The sequence below is a fragment of the Notamacropus eugenii genome, chromosome 5 (genome assembly GCF_028372415.1).
Source record: "Notamacropus eugenii isolate mMacEug1 chromosome 5, mMacEug1.pri_v2, whole genome shotgun sequence".
Taxonomy (NCBI): Eukaryota; Metazoa; Chordata; class Mammalia; order Diprotodontia; family Macropodidae; genus Notamacropus; species Notamacropus eugenii.
This window is the reverse complement of record NC_092876.1, coordinates 256,227,819-256,249,449: the sequence shown is the minus strand read 5'-3', so window position 1 is coordinate 256,249,449 and position 21,631 is coordinate 256,227,819. Positions and strand designations below refer to the sequence as shown.

At 36.2% G+C, this 21,631-nt stretch overlaps 1 protein-coding gene across 1 annotated transcript in view; it reads left to right on the top strand.

Annotated features, from left to right (window-relative positions):
- The first annotated feature begins 12,912 nt into the window (after window positions 1–12,912).
- The window catches only part of COL5A2 (collagen type V alpha 2 chain), a 194,778-nt gene continuing 186,059 nt past the window's right edge, over window positions 12,913–21,631 (top strand). Inside the window, exon 1 of the mRNA XM_072612632.1 lies at window positions 12,913–13,418. Coding sequence (XP_072468733.1) covers window positions 13,325–13,418 — 94 coding nt within the window. The 5' untranslated portion in view covers window positions 12,913–13,324. The remainder of the gene's footprint in view (window positions 13,419–21,631) is intronic.

The window sequence follows — 21,631 nt, the reverse complement described above, 5'->3', positions numbered from 1 at the left end:
TGATAGTTTTGAGGGCTGGGCTAGAAGTAGTGGTACCTTTTCCAAGGCTACTATGCTCATCTAATTGTTGATGACAGGTGGTCAGCAGTTGTTGCTGGTGGTGATGAAGAAGATGGGCCTCTACTCAATACGCATATGTGCTGTAGAACTTTGACTCAGTCAAAAGGCTGCACCCAAGTACCTGAAGAACCACATGTGTCCTCAAGGCCTCAGGTTCCTGACTAATCCTTTCTTATGAGGAACTCAGATTCATTGAAGTTAAACCTATTGCCTATAGTCACACAGATAGTGGTAGACCCAAGATTTGAATCCAGGTCCTCTGACTCAAAATTCAGAATTCTTTGTAAAATATTTTTAATCACACATTTAAAACTTTGGAAATTAAAATTTATATAATAGATAATGAGTGTTATTAGACAACTTAGACCTTTATGTTCTATTTTGTGAAAACAAAATTGCCTCTTTACCTAATGATTTAATTCATTGAACATTTGTTCAGCACCAACTATACACAAGATCTTGTACTCAAAAGAATTATGCATTTATGGACTTCTCAGAATCATTTTAATGACTTTTAATTTAGTTGAAGATAGCATTTACCTCACTGAACTTATTCACTCTATCTAGATCCCAGTTTCTTCTTTAAGAGTATCCTATTAGGAAAATTAATGCTCAATCTGGTAGAGTTTATTTCTTGTTCTGATTTTAGGCAGTCTGAATGGAATCACGCCAAGTCTAACAATCTTGCATAACTCCCTGCACTTGGTCTCTCACCCAGTGAAAATAGAGTTTTCACAACTGAAATACTTCACAGTCCCACACTGATGATTCTGAGACCAAGAACCAAATGAGGCTTTTCTGAGACAACTTTGTCTATAGTATAGCTACTGCACACCAAAATAATTTTTTTCTTACCAAGCAAAAGTATTTGGAAAATGATTGCAATAGCTTTTCATTTCCTTAGAATTATGGTTTGGGATGCTGAGCTTAATTTCCTCTCCAAACCCTTGGAGACACTAGCAACACTCCTGGACTCTTAGAGAACAAACTTCTTCAGCTATTTCCTTTTCTGCTTCCTCCCCAATGAGGTAGGTTGTTGGAGGAAAGAAGTCCACTTTAGAATGGGTTTAGAACTGAGGTGAGGAGGCTATGTAGAGAACAGAGTTGTCATCTGCACATGGCTGCTTTTTATTCTGCCATAAACCATGTCTACCTTGGGTAATATGTAACTCAGAGAATGCATAAGTGTAGCATCATTAAGGAAAAGTTTGACAGTCCATGGATAATGATGAGAATGTTTTTCCTTGTAGCTAAGATGGAGAACCTCATCACCAGGAGGTTGGCCGCTAAGTAATGAACAATTTAAGCATGGCCACCCATGAAACAATGATAAATGTAGAGTTGTTCTTGGACTCCTTCTGCAAATAGCCCAAAGGTCAATGAAGAGTTGGGGGTAGGGGTGGAATAAGCAGGCTACAACATATTACCTCCTGAAACCTCCACACTAAAAGGAATAAATGCAATATCACCAATTGGACTTCTGAGAGCCAAGATGGCACAGTAAGCATGAAATCTCCATAACTCTCCAATACCTCCAAAAAACCATAAAATGATACTCCAAAATGAATCCTGGAACATCAGAACCAGAAAAAAGATGGGGTAAAACAATCTTTTAGCCCAAGAAATTTAGAAAATTGCCAAGAAAGATCTGTCTCGCTCAGGCAAAAAGGGAATTCAGTCTAGGACAGGAAGAATTCCAGTAAGCTAGTAACAAGCCCCATCTCAGCAAAGCAGTGGGAGATCCTGAGCTCTAGCGTAGTGGATCAAGGAAACCTCAACACCAGGATCCCTCATGTGCCTCAGCATAGCCAGGGAAATGGGCACACTCTAGCTCAAAGAACTGCTATATTTTTCAGTGTAGCCAGGGAAACACAGAAACACCCTATTGGCCTCAGCACATGTCACTCTAGTACTAGAACCCCAGCTCAGCACCATGTAGGCTGCCAGACCGCTATGGCCTCCAAGAGCACTAGTCACCCCACACCTTACCCACTCAGTGCAGCATCAGACATGAGGGTCCCCCATGGGCTTCAGGACAACATCAGTCCAGCACCAGGTAAACAGCCAGGGCCTGCTGCCCTTGGCAGAAGTAGCCTCAGACAGTGCCCCTTCCATACCAGGAGCAGAGCTCAAATTTAAATGAAAGGAAAATGGCCAAAAAAGTTGAGTGAAAAGCAATAAAAAAGAATCTGATCATAGAAAGTTATTATTGGTGACAGGGAAGCCAATGACACAAATTCAAAAGGGAATAACAATGTCAAAACACCTATGGGCAAAACCCAAAGAAAAGTGGGAAGTGGTCTAAAGTCCAGAAAGAAATCATGGAAGAGCTCAAAAAGGAGCTTAAAAACCATATAAGAGAGTCAGAAGAAAAATAGGAGAAAGAAATGAGAGTGATACAAGAGAATTATGAAAAAAGAGTGAACAGCTTAGAAAAAGAAAACTACTGCTTAAAAAGTAGAATTGGCCAAATAGGAAAGGAGATATAAAAGCTAACTGAGGAACGCAAGTCCTTAAAAGTTAGAATTGGGCAAGTAGAAGCTAATAATAATATGAGACATCAAGAATCTCAAACAAATACCAAAGAATGAAAAAAATGTAAGAAAATGTAAAATACCTCATTGGAAAAACAATTAACTTGGAAAATAGATACACGAGAGACAACATCAGAATTGCTGGACTTCCTGAAAGTCATAATCAAAGACAGGATCTAGTTAGCATCTTTCAAGAAATTATTAAGGAAAACTGCCCTCATTTCTTCAAACCAGATGTCAAAATAGGCATTGAAAAAAATCCATCAATACTCAGGAAAGAGATCCCAAAATAAAAACTCCAAAGAATATTATAGCCAAATTACAGAACTATCAAGTCAAGGAAATACACAACAAATGAACAAAAAGAAACAATTCAAATACCTGAGAACCACACTCAGGATTACAAAGGACTTAACAGCTGCAACATTAAAGGATCAGAGGTCATGGAACATGATATTCTGGAAGGCAAAGGAGCTAAAACTACAATGAAGAATCACCTACTTGTTGAAATTAGACTTAATACCTCAAGGGGAAAAATGGTCGGTCAATGAAACAGAAGGACTTCAAGCTTTCGTAAAGAAAAGACCACAATTGAACAAAATAATTGATTTCCAATATCAAGACCCAAGAGAAGCCTAAAAAAAGGAAAAGGGAAAAGAAAACATAAGGTTTTCAGTGAAGTTGAACTGTTTACATCCCTATGTGGGAATGTGATACTTATAATTCTTAAAAATTTTACTACTAATAGTATAGCTACAAGGAATATACATAGACAGAGGGTATGGATATAAAGTGAATTTGAAGGAATGACATAGAAAATAACTAAAGGATGAGAAAGAGGAGTACAATGAGTACAAAAAGAAGGGAGAAGTACAATGGAGTAAATTATTTCACATGAAGAGGCATAAAAACATATTAAAGTAGAGGGAACAATGGAAGGGTGGAATCTAATTCTCAACAGGATTGGCTCAAAGAGGGAATAATATACATAATCATTTGAATATAGAAATCAATCTTACTTGACAGAGGGAGTAGGAGGGGAGGAGATGAAGTAAAGGGAGGAGGAGACTGACAGTGTCAGGAAAGTGGTAAACAGAAGTAAAACACTGTTGAGGAGAGAAAGAGTGAAGGGAGAAAGATGACAAAGAATGGGGAAAATAGGATGGAGGGAAGGAAAATGCTATCCACATCCAGTTAAAGAACCTATGGACTCTGAATGCAGATCAAAGCATACTTTTTTCACTTTATTCTTTTTTTGCATTTTTTCCCTTTTGATCTGTTTCTTCCTTCACAGCTGTGACTAATATGAAAATATGTCCTACATGATAGTACATGTATAATCTATATCAAATTGTCTTCCATTTTAGGAGGTGGGGAGGGACGATAAATTTGGGACTCAAAATCTTGTAAAAATGAATGCTTAAAATTGTCTTGACATATAATTGGGGAAAAAAACTAATACTATTAAGATTTTAATTTTTTAAAAAAGAAAAGGCCGTGGTCTGTTTAGGTAGCAAAAAGTGAGGAATAACAAATGGATGGCCCCAAACCTTCACTTTGTTATTTAAAAAGACTGAAGAGATGGTTTGTAATGCATTAGATAGACTATGGAGGATTTATGGTGGCATATAGAAAAGAGCTTCACAGAATAAGAGATTACCTATGGGTTTGGACCATTGAAGGGAGTACAAAAATTGATGGGATCACGGATCCTTAGAAGTATTGAAGAATTATAAAATCATATAATGATGTGTTAGGAGGTTTAGCACACCAGCACATTGATGGAAGGCCCTGGAGGGTCAAATCCAGTGACTTTGATCTTAGTGGTATTAAATAAACAAAAACAAAGACAATATCCTCGAATCTGATGATTAAAATTGAAATAAAACCAGGAATCCAATTATATTATAAGAAAAAGATGTGTACACTGAAAAGGCCAAGAGATGTTTATAGTGATCTCTATTGTTGTCCTCTGGCTGCTCTTCTCATCTTCATGTTCCATCACTACTAGTATACAATGTTATTGAAAACACAGAAGTCATTTTAGATGGTAGATTCTTATTATAACTGCCCAGGATTGCCATACGGCTTCTTCTTTCTATGGTTAGGTATGCCTGTAATGAAAGGAGGAAGGTAGAACTTAGACAAGGCTGTCATAATAAAAGTTCATCTTTGAAGGCCAATGGAACATGCCAGCACTGTCTGGGGATTCTGTTTCCTCCCTTCCAAATAATTAGGATGTTCTGAGAAACTCAATAGGATTATGAAGCCAGAGGTGAATCCAAATATAGATTTCACCTCCCCCTCCCACCAATAAAATGAAAATAAAATCTTGCTACCAATGTCAACAACTAGAAATAAGAGACTGACCTTTCAGTATTAACAAGGGAAATATATTTATAAGGGCATTTGTACACTTTAGCACTGGACTTGGAGTCAGAATGACCTGAGTTCAAATACTAGCTGTGGGACCCTGGGCAAGTCACTTAGCACTGTTTACTTCAGTTTTCTCATCTCTAAAATGAACTGGAGACAGAAATGGTAAACTACTTCAGTATCTTTTCTAAGAAAACCCCAAATGGAGTCATGAAGAATCACACACAACTAAAATGACTCAACAACAACAACAATGCTTTACAACCCTGGGAAGCAGGTGCTATTGTAATCACCTCCATTTTATAGTTGAGGAAACTGAGGCAGACAGAGATTAAGTAACTTCCATGGTCACACTATTAGAGGTTATGCAGAATTTGAACTCAGGTCAAGTGCTCAATTCAGTGTGTTATCTAGCCATTTAGAGTGAATGAAAAGATAATTACAGAATTAGACTTTATTCTGTGATTTTTGTGGCTAATTCAGTCATATGAATTATGCATTTAAAAGTATTCTTGTGACATAAGAAGTGACAAAAGTGATGGGTTCAAAAAAACCATGGAAGACTTACATGAAGGGATGAAGAACCAAGATAATAATTTATACAATAATAATAGCATTGTAAAGACATTTCTGATTCACAAAATGATCAACAATGATTCTAGAGGACAGTTAATGAAGTATTCTGCTCCCTTCCTGACAGATGGACTAAAATGGAGAATAAGGCATACATTTTTGGACATGACCAATGCAGAAATTTGTTTTGCTTGATTATGAATATTACAAGATTTTGTTTTCTTTTTTCCCCCAGGAAAAGGAGGGAGTGTTAGGAAATCTTTGAGGGGGAGAAGATAAATGCTTTTTAAATAAAAAAATAAAGATAAAACCCCAGATGTACCAATTAATTCTGATGGATACAGTAAGATGTGCGATCTGTCAAAGTGGAGATTTATGTAAATACATTTCAGTTACTTTGTATCACTATCTAAAATAGTTTTCCTTAATCATAAGATTACAGAACTAAAAGAGACTTTAGCAATTATCTAGTCCAACCCCTCATTTTACAAATCAAGAAACTGAAACCCAGAGTAGTGACCTTCCTAGGGTCACTCAGATAGTAAGTGAAAGACCTGGAACTTTTAAAAATGTATTTTATTTTTAATTATGGAATAAAACAAGCATTTCCATAACATAGTATAATAAAAAAATTATTGTATGTGAACCCACCAACATATTATATATAACTTGCTATCTCTTTTAAATAAATAATAAAATTATCAAGGAAATTTCTTTTTTTCCCTTTTTTTCCTCACCCTACCCCCCACCCCGATGGCTACCATTATACATATACACACATGTATATATGTGTATATATAGACAGGTAAAATTATTTTGTACATGCTTCTATACCATTCTTTTTCTGGATACTGATAGTGTCTTTCTTGCTAAATCCTTTATAGCTAACTTGAGTTTTTAAGTCAAAGTGACTTATTTGCTCAAAGTCATTCTTAAAACAATATTGCTGTTACTGCATACAACATTCTCTTGGCTCTGCTCATTTCACTCTTCATTATTTCAAGCAAATCTTTCCATGTTTTTTCTGAGATCATTGTACTGGAATTTGAACTCAGGTCCTCTGACTGTGCAATGACTACCTTTTTCATTGTACCACATTGTGAAGGACCTAACAGGACCTAAAAGAAAATTAGATTGATTTATGAGAAATTATTGGCTCCTCAGACTCTGTGCTCCTTTCTCAAAAAGGATAGAACATAAAAGAGACTAAGACAGCAGACTGGCAGAGTCTTTTTATTCATTCACTCTTTTCTTATGGTTCAGATTAATTTTAGGGAGAAAAAAAGAAAGTTCTGTAAAGCAGTAAATGACATCTATGTTTAATAACAAAAGAAAAGTCACATCTGTATTTTAAAACATCATTTAACAAAGGCTCTCTCAATCCAACAATACCATTACTAGTTCTGGATCGCACAGAGATTTAAAAAGAAAGGGGAAGGACTTATTTGTACAAAAATATTTATAGCAATAAAAGAACAAAGAATTATAAATTGCAGGGATGCTCATCAATTGGGGAACAGCTGAACAAGTTGTGGTATATGATTGTATAAGGAATGATGAGCAAACTGATTTCAGAAAAATCTGGAAAGACTTATATTAACTGCTCCAAAGGGAAATCAGTAGAACCAGGCGAACATTGTATATGGTAACACTATGATGATTAACTGTAAATGACTTATCTATTCTCAGTATTACAATGATCCAAGACAGTTCTGAAGGACTCATGATAAAAAATTCTACCTACATTCAGAGAAAGAACTGACGGAGTCTGAATGCAGATCAAAGAGTACTATTTTTTGCTCTGTGTGTATATGTGTGTGTGTGTGTGTGTGTGTGTTTGTGTTTTCTTTTGGTTCAACTCCTTTCACAACATGAATAATATAGAAATATGTTTCACATGATAGTATATATACAACCTGTATCGAATTGCTTACCATTTCAGGGGAGAGAGGGATAAGGAAGGGAGGGAAGAATTTGGAGCTCTGTTAAAAAAAAAAATGAATGCTGAAAACTGTCTTTATGTGTAATTAGGAAAAAATAAAATATTATCTATAAAAAAATCCAATAAACCAAAACAGGATCACCACCACAACAATCTATCTTACATACTTGATGGCACTGTTTACATGAATGAAACCCAAGGTAGGAACATTTGGCACATTTTAGGAATAATATCAAGTTCTCTCATAGTAAGAGTATAAAGGAAATATTGAGTTATTTGTGTGTGAAATGCTTTGGAGAACTTTAGTTTATATGGATATGAGCTCTTAATAACAGATCCAAAACCAAATACATATATTACCCTTCATTGACCTGGGTATTTTGTAAATTTTATAATCAAATAGAATTGTAGGCAAGAGATCCTGGGCATGGTGCGTAGGGTTAGAGACGACCTTTTATCTGCCATAATCAATGATCTTCCTGAGCCCTTGTCTATTCCATTGAGGGAGCTCCCACTAAGAGAAATACTTTCACACCTGATTTCCAGTTAGCAATTTGAGTTGATTTATTCTACCTTCTCTATGCTTGGTATTTCCCCTATCCTATGGAGAGCAAATCCCTACCACATAGTCTTTCTAATCCTAATCTTATAATCCTACTCCCCAACTCTGGGACAACTAAGTGGTTTAGTGAGTTAAAGAAAAGTGCTGAATTTGAAGTCAATAACACTTGAGTTCAAATCTGGCTGTAGATACAAGTTGTGTGACTCTGGTATTTAACTTATCTATGCCTCAGTTTCCTCATCTGTAAAATGGGAATAATCATAGCACCTACAACACAGGGTTTTAAGAGAATCAAATGAGATAATATATGTAGAATGTTTTAAAGGGCTAAATAGATGCTAGATATTAATCAAAGTCCCTATTTCTCAAGGCAAAACCCCCTTTCCTCTCCTGTCTCTTCCTGAACTCCTATCCCATTCATCCAAACCGACCTTCTTCCTTTCTCTTCCCCTATGTCCTTTTGAACCCATGATCTATTATAAATATTTCTTTCTTGGCTCCATATCCATTATATAAATAAATTCCTTTTCATCATGGATCTTTTCCTTCCTTGCTTTTTCTACCTTTTGGTGAATGAATACAAAATATTTTTACATTTTATATATATATACACATATATATATATATATATATATATACATATATATACGAATGAAAATGTCTCACCCACTTTCTATGTTCCTCTTAATCTCCATTAAGACAGCAATAAAACAAACTTCATACTGAAAACAGGTCAGGTAAACAAAACAAATTCCTACACTGGCCAAAAAAACAAAAAGTCTCTATCTGCACTGTTGAGTCTATCATCCTGCTATTAAGAGGTAGTTAGCCCTTTTGATCTTGAATTCTCTAGAAATGTGATGGGTCATTTTGTCAACAGAGCTCATTTATCATTAAAATGTTGCTATGATTTCTTAGATTGTTCTGATTCTGCTTACTTTCCAGTGCATCAGTTTTGCATCCAGCGCAAATCTCAAGTTTCTCTGAAACTATTGCCTTCATCATTTCTTATAACGATAGAATTCTATTATATGCATATGCCCTGATGTTGTTTAACCATTTCAATTAATGGACACCCCTTTCAGTTTCCTTCTTTGCTACTCAAAAAAGCTGCTATAAATATTTTTTTCCATTTTTTATTTATTCAGCTTTGAGGATATCTTTTGGGTATAGACTTACTAGTGGGGTCAGTGGGCCAAAAAGTACACACAATTTAATAGCTTTGTGTTCCAAAATAGCTAGACCAGTTTGCAGTTTCAAAAAGTAGTACATTAATGTGCCTGTTTTCCCCAAAGACCCTATAGTTTCAGGAATGTTTTTGATCAGCTTTGGCAATCTGATGGGTATGAGGTGAAGTGGAAACTCAGAGTTGTTTTCATTTATATTTCTCTAGCTATTAGTGATTTAATACATTTTTTCCATATAGCCATTAATAGCTTGGGTGTCTTACTCTGAAAAATGCCTGTTCATATCCTTTGATCATTTATCAACTGGAGAAGAGTTCTTATTCTTATCAATTCAAATCATTCCCTTTACATGTCAGGAATGAGAACTTAATTAGAGAAGCTTACTGAAACATTGTTCTCCCCATTTACCTGCTTCTCTTCTACTTTTAGCTGTAGTGGTTCTACTTACACAAAATTTGTTAATTTTTTGCATTCAAAATTGTCTGTTTTACCTTCTGTGATTCTGTCTCCTATTTGGCCATGAACACTTCCCCTCTCCGGAGACCTAACAAGTTAATGTTCTTTCTTGTTTCTCTAATTTGTTTAGGATGTCACCCTTTATGTCTAACTCATATATATATATATATATATATATATGTATATATGTATGTATGTATGTATGTATACATATCCATTTGGAGCTTATCTTGGCATAGGACTTGAGATACTGATCTATACCTAGTTCCTGCCAGACTACTTTCCCGTTTTTTCAACAGCTTTTGGTGAATAGTGAGCTCTTGTCCCAATATCCGGAATCTTGGGCTTTATCAAACTCTAGGATATTGCATTTGTTTGCTTCTATATATGGTATATCAGTCTTTTCCACTGATCAGTCTCTCTCTGTCTTAACATGTGCCAAATTATTTTGATGGTCACTTCTTTGTAAATTACCTATCGTGGCTATAGCTTATTGCTTTATAATTTGATATCTGATACTACTAGGTTCCCTTCTTCACACTTTTAAACATTACTTCCATTTAGATTCTTGACCTTTTGTTCCTCCAGATGAATTTTGTTATTTTTTTCTAACTCTATAAAGTAATTCCTAGGTAGTATGATTGCTGTGACACTGAATAGAAAAGTTGGTTTAGGTAGCGTTATTATTTATATTATATTGGTTTGGCTTATCCCTGAGCAATTATGTGTTCTATAGCTGTCTTCATATGGTTTCTGTCTGTGTCTTGGAAGAGAGATGACTATCTTTATTTTAAATGGAATTTCTTTTTCTATTTCTTTCTGATGGATTTTGTTGATAATGTAGAGATATGCTGATGGTTGTTAAGAGGTGGTTGAATTTGCTTCAAGTATGAGTTAGATAAAGTCACCTCTATGGTCTCTTCTAACTGAGATTATTCAATGATTCTATAAGTCTGTGTGCAGCATGATGTAGGGCATAGAGAGATGGCCAGAGTCCAAGTTTCACTTTTGGCACATACTGCCTGTATGACCCATAGCAAAACACAACTTCTTGGCACCCCAGGCAGACTTTTATGATTGTAAATTGCAGAACAATTTATATTCTGCCTTGGCAGAGAAAGCTTCTTCCCTTGGATTTCCCCATACCAGTGAAATTTTAGGTCTGGATTAAAAAAAAAAAAAGGAATAATTTCATCGTATCAATGGCCATCTCACACTGCACATGAACTATTTTAACTCTCTTTAGTCATGGAATATCATCATTACCAGCTCTACATTTCTAATGAATTCACAGCTAAACAGCAGTCAGGTGATGAGGCTGAATTGTAGTCTCTCTACACCTATAGCATAGGAGAAAAAAGGTGCAAAAAAGGTGCTCAATTTGAAGGTGGGAAATCTGAGTTTAAATACTATTTGCTACTGACATATTCTTACACAACTCTTTTAACCATCCTGGACCTCAGTTTTATAATCTGTAAAATGAAGGGGTTGGTGAAATGATCTCTAAGGTCCCTTCAGATTATTTCATGATCCAGTGTTTCGCATTAATAAAGCTGTCACACCTTAACATGGATCTGTTAATGAGTAAATAAATTGTTTTAATCAAGTAAATACAAGTCACATTTTCCTTCTCTGGCTATTCCTTCCTTGTTCATAGGTGTGAGGTTCAAGTAGACTGGGATTAAAACAAATTTTACTTCCCATTCCTATTGATTTATTTCCCATTCAATCACAAGTGGTCTGAGGAACTTGGAAGGAAAATTCAGGTATCTGTATTTAGCCTTGTACTATTTAACAATATTATTATCAATGATCTTGATGATGGCATAGATAGCAGGCTTCCTAAATTTTCAGATATTATGAATTTAGAAAGAATGGTCAATAAATTGTAGGATAAAATCAGGATCTCAGTAGGTTAGCACACTTAACTAAATAAAAAAAATAGATGATATTTACTGGGAGTAAATATGAAGTTTTACATGAGGCTGAGAATTCAACTCTGCTAGAGCAAGGATGTGTGTGATCTGTGGTTAGACAAGAGTCCTTTTGGGAAAATATCTGGGAGTTTGGATGGATTCTAAGCTCAATGAGAGACAAATGCAACAAAGTTACCAAAAAAAAAGTCACTTTTATCTTCCACTGCATTGAGAAGCATAATGTTCAGAATATAGGAGCAGACAATTGTGCTACACTTTGCCCTGCTCCAATCACAATTGGAGTTCCACTTCCAGTGCTAGGTACAATATGATAGGACTGCAGGTGGGGGAATTCTTTCTCCAGAAAGAGAGTTTGAAGCAAGGTTATGAAGAGCTTTAGAAGCCAAATAAAGGAGTTTATTTTTTTATTTAAAAACGGTAGGAAACAACTGGAGTTTACTGATTAGTAATTAACAGAGGCATCATTTGATCCCAGACCCTCTGTCTCCAGAGTCAGTGCTCTAGCCATTGTACCAACATTGGATTTGGCTCTGATAGACATCTCTCATTCACATGTGAGGAAATAGGTAAACCAATCTCTTTATTTTATTTATGAAGAAAAAGAATGACTGGAAGTAACTTGATTAAGGCTATACTGGCATTTCAAAGGATTTGAACCTAGCTTCTCTGACTTCTACTTTGTTCAAAGTAAGATAAACTACTTTTCTGTTGCAAAAAAAAAAAAAAAAAAAAAGTAGGTTCCTCATTTAAACTCCATCTGGACAGAGGTTGGTGGATATAAAGCACTGTTTCTGGAATTATGATACCTAGGCTTAAAACCCTCCTCTGCTGCTGTGTGGCCTTGGGCAAATCATTTAATATTCCTGTGCCTCAGTTTTTTTCACTTTTAAAATGAAAGGGTCAGACTAGATAGCCCCCAAGATCTCTTCCAGCTTGATATCTATGATCCTATGACCAAGGAAAGTTATATCTGTAGGATTTCTGATAGCCTTCTCCCCCTTCCAGAATACAGGAAAAATAGTGGACATTGGAGATTTTTAAAAATGCACTGCATTTAGAGAGACAGAAAGGGTTAAAATTTGACCCCACAAAATGAAGGTGGAGTGAGGGGGATACCATTGAGGTCTTTAAGTATCAAAGAGTCAGTTAGAGAGGGGGTGGTATATTGCCTCCCTAATGACTTTCTCAGCTGAAGGGGAAAAAAGAGGGTGTGTTTCTGGGGGGAGGGCTGAGGAGGGAGAGTAGGGCTGGGTGGGTCATAATACGAGCCTTTTTTCTTCATCCAGGCATTTCTCTTCTCAAATAAGTTTTCTTCTCTTCTTAAGATACAGCAGAATAGGGTTTTAAATCAAATGTAAAAGGGAAAGTTCAAGGCACAGCGAAGCCTGTTCTGATTTGGTTGTTTACCATCAATCAGACCGGTGCTTGGCAGAGACTGGATGATTATGAGCCCGAACAAACTAAAAAGGGGCAGGAAAAGAAGTGGAGGCAGCATTCTTCCTATTTAAAGCTGCATCACTTGAAAAAAGTGTTCTCAGACCGTGCTGGAGCTAGTGCTGAAAAGGGGGGCTTGCAGCTTTTGCTTTGGGGCTGGTGCTGAAAGGAAAAGATCCCCCAGACTTCATGGTGCTAAAATAACCTTAAAATTTGCACTTTTCACTGCCCAGGAGGACACACATGTCTAATATTTAGACGTGATGGCAAACTGGGTGGACGCAAGAACTCTCTTCATCCTTACTTTTTTATTAGGGCAATTTGTGTCAATAAAAGCGCAGGACGAAGGCGAGGATGGTGAGTTTGCCTTTTGCTTTGGTGTGAGTGGCTGTATGGTGTTTATTGCATGGACGGGTAATACTAAGTGGAATGTTTAGCCTCTGGAATACAGTAAATGAGGCTGCGGGGGATGTTCTGTTTGGGGGGCTGACAAATTTCCACCGGGGAAACTGCTCTGAAGACACCCAGGAAGGTCCTAAGCGTGGGCTCTCCGGGGCTCCCCAGCTCCCCGGCTTCTGCAGCTGCATTGTTCAGCAAACACAGACCCGGGGAAAGACAATTCCGTGCGGAATGTTTCTGGGAAGCCCTAGGAACAATCATGTTGCCTGACTGCAAAGAGTTGAAAGTTTGCGACACTAAAATAAAGGCGATTTTAGAGCAGCCCTGCTTTCTGGGCTGGGCATGAGTCTGAATTCTTTGAGCAGGGAAAAGTTGCTGCAGTAACTTTTCTTGGGTGGAGTCCTTCCCCCCCTTCCCCAATACTTAACTTACTTCATAAAATTCTTTGTTTAGAGAAACCTTCGCTCCAACCATGATCTTTTCTAGACTTCTTCGTGTCCCTGCCTTGTTTCTGATGCTCATTTCTTTCCCCTTTTCATTTATGAGCTTAAACTCATTTTTGCTTTCAAGAGAGAGGTTGTCCCGTTTGCTTCCCTGACAGCGATTGATGGAAACCAGCTTGCTCTAGCAGAGAGTGGTATTTTCCCACCCTACTGACTAGATTATCTGGACAGTGATAGTTAACTGTAGGATGTTGGATGGCAGGAAGCAAACATATTTTGTGTATGTCTTACTTGGCCTGGAGTTAAAAGTGTCAGCATTTCCTCCAGTACACATTGTTTTTAGATAATCAGTCTCACATAATGGCCAAATGTGGCATTGTAATTGGGCTGCATGTAAGTGAGGATATATTTGGGGGTTTTAGTTCTATAATGACCAATGATTATCCAACTGTAATTTTCTGTTAAGTCTGAAGCTTTATTACTTCCCCCGAACTATACCCCCTTACAAATCTCACCTTCCCAGGAAGGCTGCTCTCTCATATGCTATCAATTAAACTCCCCAAATAGTTTGTTGTAGATACCCATCACAAATGACTGTAAAATCTGAGACTGCCAAATCAAACACAAGATATATTACATTCATTAGACAATTCCTTAGGCAGCTCAATTTTTAATTACTACTCTTTTTCACCATTTTTTTCCTGAACTGCCATGAAAGTTAGTTCAGGGGCTGAAAGTTTTAGGAACATTTCTATCAGTAGGTTTGTCAAATGGAAAATGAAAACTTTGGAGGGAACACTCAACAGTCTGTGAGGAGCCCCATAGAGGGGGCACTTTCTGCGATCTTGGATCTGTTATTTCATATGATTGTGATAAAGTGGGACATTCTATAAATGGTAAATCAGCAGTCTCTTTGTCATGGCACAAGAAGCAGAAAAGGCTTGGGAGGGTACAGAAAAGAGTTCCACAGAAAGGGCATGAGGACCAAAACCAATGCTAAAAAATTAGAATAGAAATTCTGCTTAATTTAAGGAACAATTGAATAACTTCTTTTGACTTAATGTATTAATTTGAAAGGGTTTAAAATCTTTTCAGTCATATGCTTGTTGAGCATATGGGAACAGGTCTAATAAAATAATGAAAGATATTTTGTAAAAAAAAAAAAAAGTTTAAACCATTATTTCCCTTGACTATAATTTAGAAAACATCTGCAACACTGTTAATGTTGCTAACAAAAAAAAAAAATAAAGATAGTGTAGTTGTTTTTAAACCCTGAACGGGGTTTTATTTCTCCTAGTTTGATTTATATGAATCCCAGAAATGGGATTCCTGGGGCAACAAAACCCCAGACAACTCACATATATCTCATTTAACAGAAAACATGTAACTGATTACAGAAGGATCATAAAAAAGCAACTCCATCTCTTTCTAGAGAATTTGTTTAATTAAAAATTTAAAAGACCTAATTTAGATCAGTAAAAGAAAGATGTTTAGAAATCAGAGCCTTTATAACTGTGTTTAACTGGTGGTGTAACTGTTGACTGTGGGGCCTTGACATATGGCTGCATGGCTCACGCACCCTTCAATCTCTTACTTCCCCTGCTCAGACATGCCACATACACATCCCTGGGGATTGCTTAACAACACTTCGTAGGTGTCAGTTTAGAAACTCTGTAAGTTCTGTTGTAAGGGAGGAGAAAATAGATGAAATCTTCAATCAAAAGCAGTGCACAGACCACATTATAAATGTTTGAAATGATTAAATGATCCACTAGGACATTCAATTAATGTAGTCAAGAGTTTTTTCTTCAGTATGCCCCTTTTGAAATGCAAAGCTCTGTGGCAACATGTAAAAATAGTTTTTCCAAGTTTTTCCAAGTTTTTCCACTCACGATTTAAAAATGCATTTTCTTCTATTGACTGTGATGGGTTGTGAGAAACTGGAAACATAAACATGCTGCTTCTTCTCTTCTATGACATCAGTAGTAAATAATTGTCTTTTGGTGGTACTTTTAGGGAAAAATGGCAATTTTTAAATATATAGTAAAGGAAAAGATGTGCTAAAATTAAGGCCTGCTTTTTAAAAATAGTTCCAAATTAAATTAAAGTAGTTGAGATAAAGGTGTCAATCTTAGGTGTTCTAATGATTTTTTTTCTTAAATTTTCTTAAATTTTACATGTTTTGTATAAAATAAACTCCTTCTGTATTTAAAATATAGATTTTTTAAATTCTATAGGTCAGAAAGCTGGGAAACCAAATGTTTTCTAATATTAGAAAAAGAAAATGCTTAATAAAATATGTTTATAAGAATAATTAATAAGATGATCTATAATCATCTAGTCAAGACGTATTTATTAATTTCCTACTACGTGTCAGACTGTATGAAGTAATAAGAATGCCAAAGAAAGCAAAAACAGTCCCTGTCTTCAAGGAGCTTACAATCTTAAGGCGGTAGACAGCCTACAACTACATATAAATAAGATATGTAAAACATAAATTGAAAATAAAACTAACAACATTTTAAGTGATTTAAGGTTTACTAGATATTTTCAAATATTATATGATTTTATTGTCACAACCATAGGTGCCATTTTCATTATTCCCATTTACAGATTAGGTAATAGAGGGAGACAGAGATTAAGTGATTTGCGCAGGGTCACACTGTTAGTGTCTAAAGTCAGATTTGAACTCTGGCTTCCTTCCTGAGTTCCCTGTGCCCCCCTTGGTAGCTGACATAATCTCAAAATGAAGGAGCCAGCATTAAGGGTGACCAGCAAAACTTATTTACAGAAGGTGGCATTTTAGACAAAACTTGAAGGAAACCAGGGATGCCAGGAGGTAGAGATGAAGAGGGAAAGAATCCCAAGCAAGAAGGACAGCCAATGAAAATGAAGAGTTAGGAGACAGAGTGTTTTGTGTGAGGAATGGCATGGAGGCCAGTGTCACTGGTTTCTAGAGTACACATAAAATGTCAGAAGATTGGAAAGGCAGGAAGGGGCCAATTAATGGAAGGCTTTAAAAGCAGACAGAGAATATTATATTTGATGCTGGCACTAATAGGGAGTGACAGGAGTTTATTGATTAGGAGATGTGAGATGTCAGACCCACCCTTTAGGAAGATCATTGTGACAGCTGAATAGAGGGTTTCCTGGAATGGCAGGAGATTTTTAGGCATGGAAACCATATAAAAGGCTATTGCAATAGCGTAGGCAGGCGATAATGAGGACCTACCCTAGGATGTTGGAATGGCTTCCGCACAGGGCCTACAGAAGCTCTCTTGCCTTTAATGCCACAATAGTTAACATTTATACAGCACCCAACGTGTGCCAGACACTGTACTAGTCTCTCATTTGACAACCCTGGGAGGTAGGTGCTATTATTATACTTATTCTACAGATGAGGAAATTAGCAAATAGAGGTGAAGTGACTTGCCCAGGGTCACACCCCTACTAAGTTTCTGAAGCCAGATTTGAACTCAGGAATAAGAGTTTTCCTGACTTCAGGCCCAGCACTCAATCCATCATACCAACTAACTGCCCAACTGCTCAACAGGTCTTCATGGTAAATTGGCATCCTGGGCTCAGCTCAGCTTGTGGCTGATAAGGTCATTTGAATAGCCCAGGGCTTCTTTTTTCTCATTCTCATTTTAATAACCCATCTTAAATTTTCACTTCCTTGGGTCTCCTTGAATGTCTCTACAACACCAAGAATCTACTGATTAACATACAAAATATATTAATGAATGTAATTAATAGATGTAAAAAAATGAAAGAGCTGTACTTCATAGCTTCAGTTACTTATTCACACATGGCGCAAGTTAGAATTTAGAAACTTATTCCCAGCTGAAAGGCTACTTGACATCTTGTGAAAGTGAGGTATTGTAGTATGTTGTCCACACTAGTGATCACATGTAAAATTATGTTTAATGGTTCTAGTGGAGAGTTTGTAGAATAAATGGTTGAGATTGCTTTTGTCAAACACTGAAGCATCTGAATGAAACTCAACCAGTTTTCTCTTCTTTGTTCCCTGGGCAGATGTAAGAATAATTTTGGTGAAATAAGAGGCACCTAGAGCATTAAACAGAAAAGAACATTATTTCCCTTTTTGAAATTTAGGCCAGTCTTTCTGTAACACATATAATCTATATGTGATCTATACTTTACTTTGTAATAATATGTACTTTACAAATATAGTCTGTGACTGGAGTTGGTGAGAGAGTAAGAGTGACTAAAGGGGTCAAGGTCATAGGTTTGATTACCAGTTCCCACATGGGTCAATTGAATTCCATTTTCTGTGTCCATAGACTTTGTCCTTAATATTAATTAGCCATCTTGCAAAGGCATGTTTATGAGAGCTAATAGTTAATTTTTTTCAGGTGAGCATTTCTGCCTTGTAAAACAGAAAATACTCCAACTATATATATTATATATTTTTTTCATCTGTTTTTAGACTTAATGAAGTGATAGATGCAGATTAAACTTTAAAATGTTTTGTGGATACAGTTTTTTTCTCCAGAAAGCCTGTTAAACATTTACCAGCACACCAATGGCTGACTGGGCATGATCTTGTCACTGACAGATAGGAAAGTTATGAGCTAAAAACTTGCAAAACTATGAACTCAATTTGAAGAACACATTTTGATTAAATATTTTGAAGGTCAGCATTGGTTCCTATGTTGGGAAGAAAATATTTTGTTCCTACATTAAATTTTATTGATTATATGTTAGCACTATATACCTTCTTGCTCAGTCTTCATAATACTAGTATGATAGCACCTCATTGATAACACTTTTGGTCATCTACCCATTGCAAGGCATCAATGCAGTGATGAACCCATTTAGGGAAGAGTCCAATGTGATTCTGTCTACCTTATGCTGAACTCCATCCTGTAGCCATTAGCATTCTAGTGAAATCTAACATTATTATTCTTGCCATGTGATTTCGTTATGATCACAGAATCACAGTATTTCAGAGTTGGTGGGACCTCAGGTTTCAACTGGTACCTGTACTGTAATTCCCCCTGTAACATTCCCAACAATAAATCAAGTAACCTTCCCAAGACCTTCAGTGATGGGGAACCCACCACCTACTTAGTCATTCCATTTGACTTTTGCAAAATTCTGATTGGTAGAATTTGTCTCTTTGAAACTTCTACATAGTCACATTACTACTTGTTTGGTTTTTCAGAGTTAATCAGAACTAGTCTAACCCTTTGCCATGTGACAACTCTTTTGATGGACGTTATCAGTCATATCCCCACTAAGCCATTCTCATCCAGGCTAAGCATTTCCTTTCAATACAGTTCTGTGAAATTCAATGAACATTAAGCATGTACTGTGTGTTGTCCCCATGAAAGGAGGACAAAGTGACACAGTTTATGCACTCAAGCTTATAGTTTAATAGGGGAATATAGCATATATCAGTTGGTATAATACAAAGTAGAATGCGATGGAGGCGAAGAGATTTAATCAAAGAGCTCTGGAAACATTTCATCCAGTGCCACAGGAGCTGAATTTTGAAGGAAGATGTGGAGATGAGGAAGGAATGTGCTCCATACATGGAAGCAACCTTCCTGAATGCATAGAGGAGAGAAATGGAATGTTTAAAGTAGGGAAGTAATCTAGTTTGGCTGCAATGTAAATTGAGTAAGGATGAGTAACGTGCAATGAGAAAAGAAGTGTGTTGGAGCAGGACTGCAGAGGGTTCTAACACCATAAGATTAAGATGTCTGTAGTTTATGAGCGGTAGAGAGCCATTTCTGATTAGGGAAGTGACATGGTTGACTGGTTACTAGGAAGATCATTTTGGCAGCTGGATGAAAGATGAATTAGAGCAGGGAGAGACTGGAGGCAGAGAGATGAATTAGGAGACTCCTTTAATAACCTAGAGAAGGAACAAGGAGGACATAATTTTAGCTGGTGGTATTAGTAGAGAGGAAAAGAAAAACACAAGAAATTCTGTGGAGGTGGAATAGACAGGATTTGAAAACTGATTTAATGTGGGACTGTGGCAAAAGGAAGAGTCAAAGATTATTATAAAGTTTCAAGCGTGGATAATTTGGAGGATGATGATATCATCAGTAGAAATGAGATTTGGAGGAGATGTAGATTTAAGGGGGGAAATGGAATGTTCAGTTTTGATCATTTTGAGTTTGAGGTATGGGTTGTGTCTTCCACAAGAAAGATAGATGCATTTGTAAAGGACTTTGAGTTGTCTTGATGAATGGATGGGATTGTATCTATAAAAGTGACTATACCTCATTCAGCATCAACAGACATTTTCCTCCCCAGATATTTGATTTATTTAGGAGAGTTTATATGGAGTAGGAAGAATTTTTTTCCTCTTTGGTTTTATTTTGCTTGTCCTTTTCCCATATACATCGTTAAAATTAAAGTTCTTAAGATTTTCGGTGTATAATCAGATAAGAGAACCAATAGCTTTAAAGATGAACTGTTATTACTTTGTGAAATGTATTTTAATAGTTCAGTTTTAAATCACCAACAAACATTATTTATGGAAGAATTATAGCTAGGTCCAGATTAGCATGAATAATGAATCCCTTGAAATGGTTGCATATATTCAAATTCTTATCATTGGATCAGGTAATAATTATGCAAAATATGGCAACTGGTTCCATTCAATGGAAAAATGCAGAGTGAATTGAAATAATGCAAACCACTGCAGGAGATTCATTATTCACACTAAACTGTACATAGCATTCCTAAAGACATAAACATTATAGTCTTTGATGCTAATTTTCTAATTACTGTAATTTTAATTAAATCCATAATTCTTTTAGTCTCCTGGGACCAGTCTTATCTTCATAGTTGACTTTTGTTTGTTTTGTCTTCTTGATCTTCTACATAGGTTCCTGAGTCCTGTCATTTATTCCTTTGAAAATTCTCTTTAATTTTCCCTTTACATTCTATTTCTACTGCCTAAACCCCAATCCAGACCCTTCTCCTTTCATGTGTGGGAGTACTAAAACAGTATCCTGAACTGTACACTGAAACAGTAAAAACAGTAGTATTTCCTTGTCTCTTGTTTCCCTCATCACCATTTAGACACTGTTACTAGATTAGATTTCCTTAATATTTAAGTAATTTAAGCATCTGAAATTTTTGTTGCTATATCTACCAATTCAGATCTCAACCCTTCCATGACTTAGTAGAATGTCTACAAGAGTTTTTGTGGCCAGAAATTTCATCATTGGTGATGAGCTTCTCCAGACTTAGGTATATTAGTCCTCAGATGACAACAGAAGTCTTTTGTAGAAAGCTAGAGACATCTCTCTTTATCATTCATGCATTCTTCTATTCAAGAAACATTTATTGAGCATCTGTTGTAGGTGAGGTACTACACTGAGATGTGCAAGGGAATGTGAAGATATGTTAGACATAGCCCTCCTTTACAAAAAACCTGAGGAATTTGCAATCTAGAATATTCATGATAATTTATTAGACATTCAGATTTTTAATATGTATATTTGTTCACATATTTGCTTTATGGTGACTACATAGTATTTATTTGGTGTCAAAAGATAGTATTTTAATGGTATTTTAAGTTGGATGAAATCTTACCACTTATCTAGAATTCTTATATGAATTTATTTTAACATGAATATTATTATAACATTATCATATTTGAAGCAGTGTGGCATAGTGGGTAGAAAACTGTATTGTATCATATAACCATATAAATATGGGCAAGTCACTTAACTGCTAGGA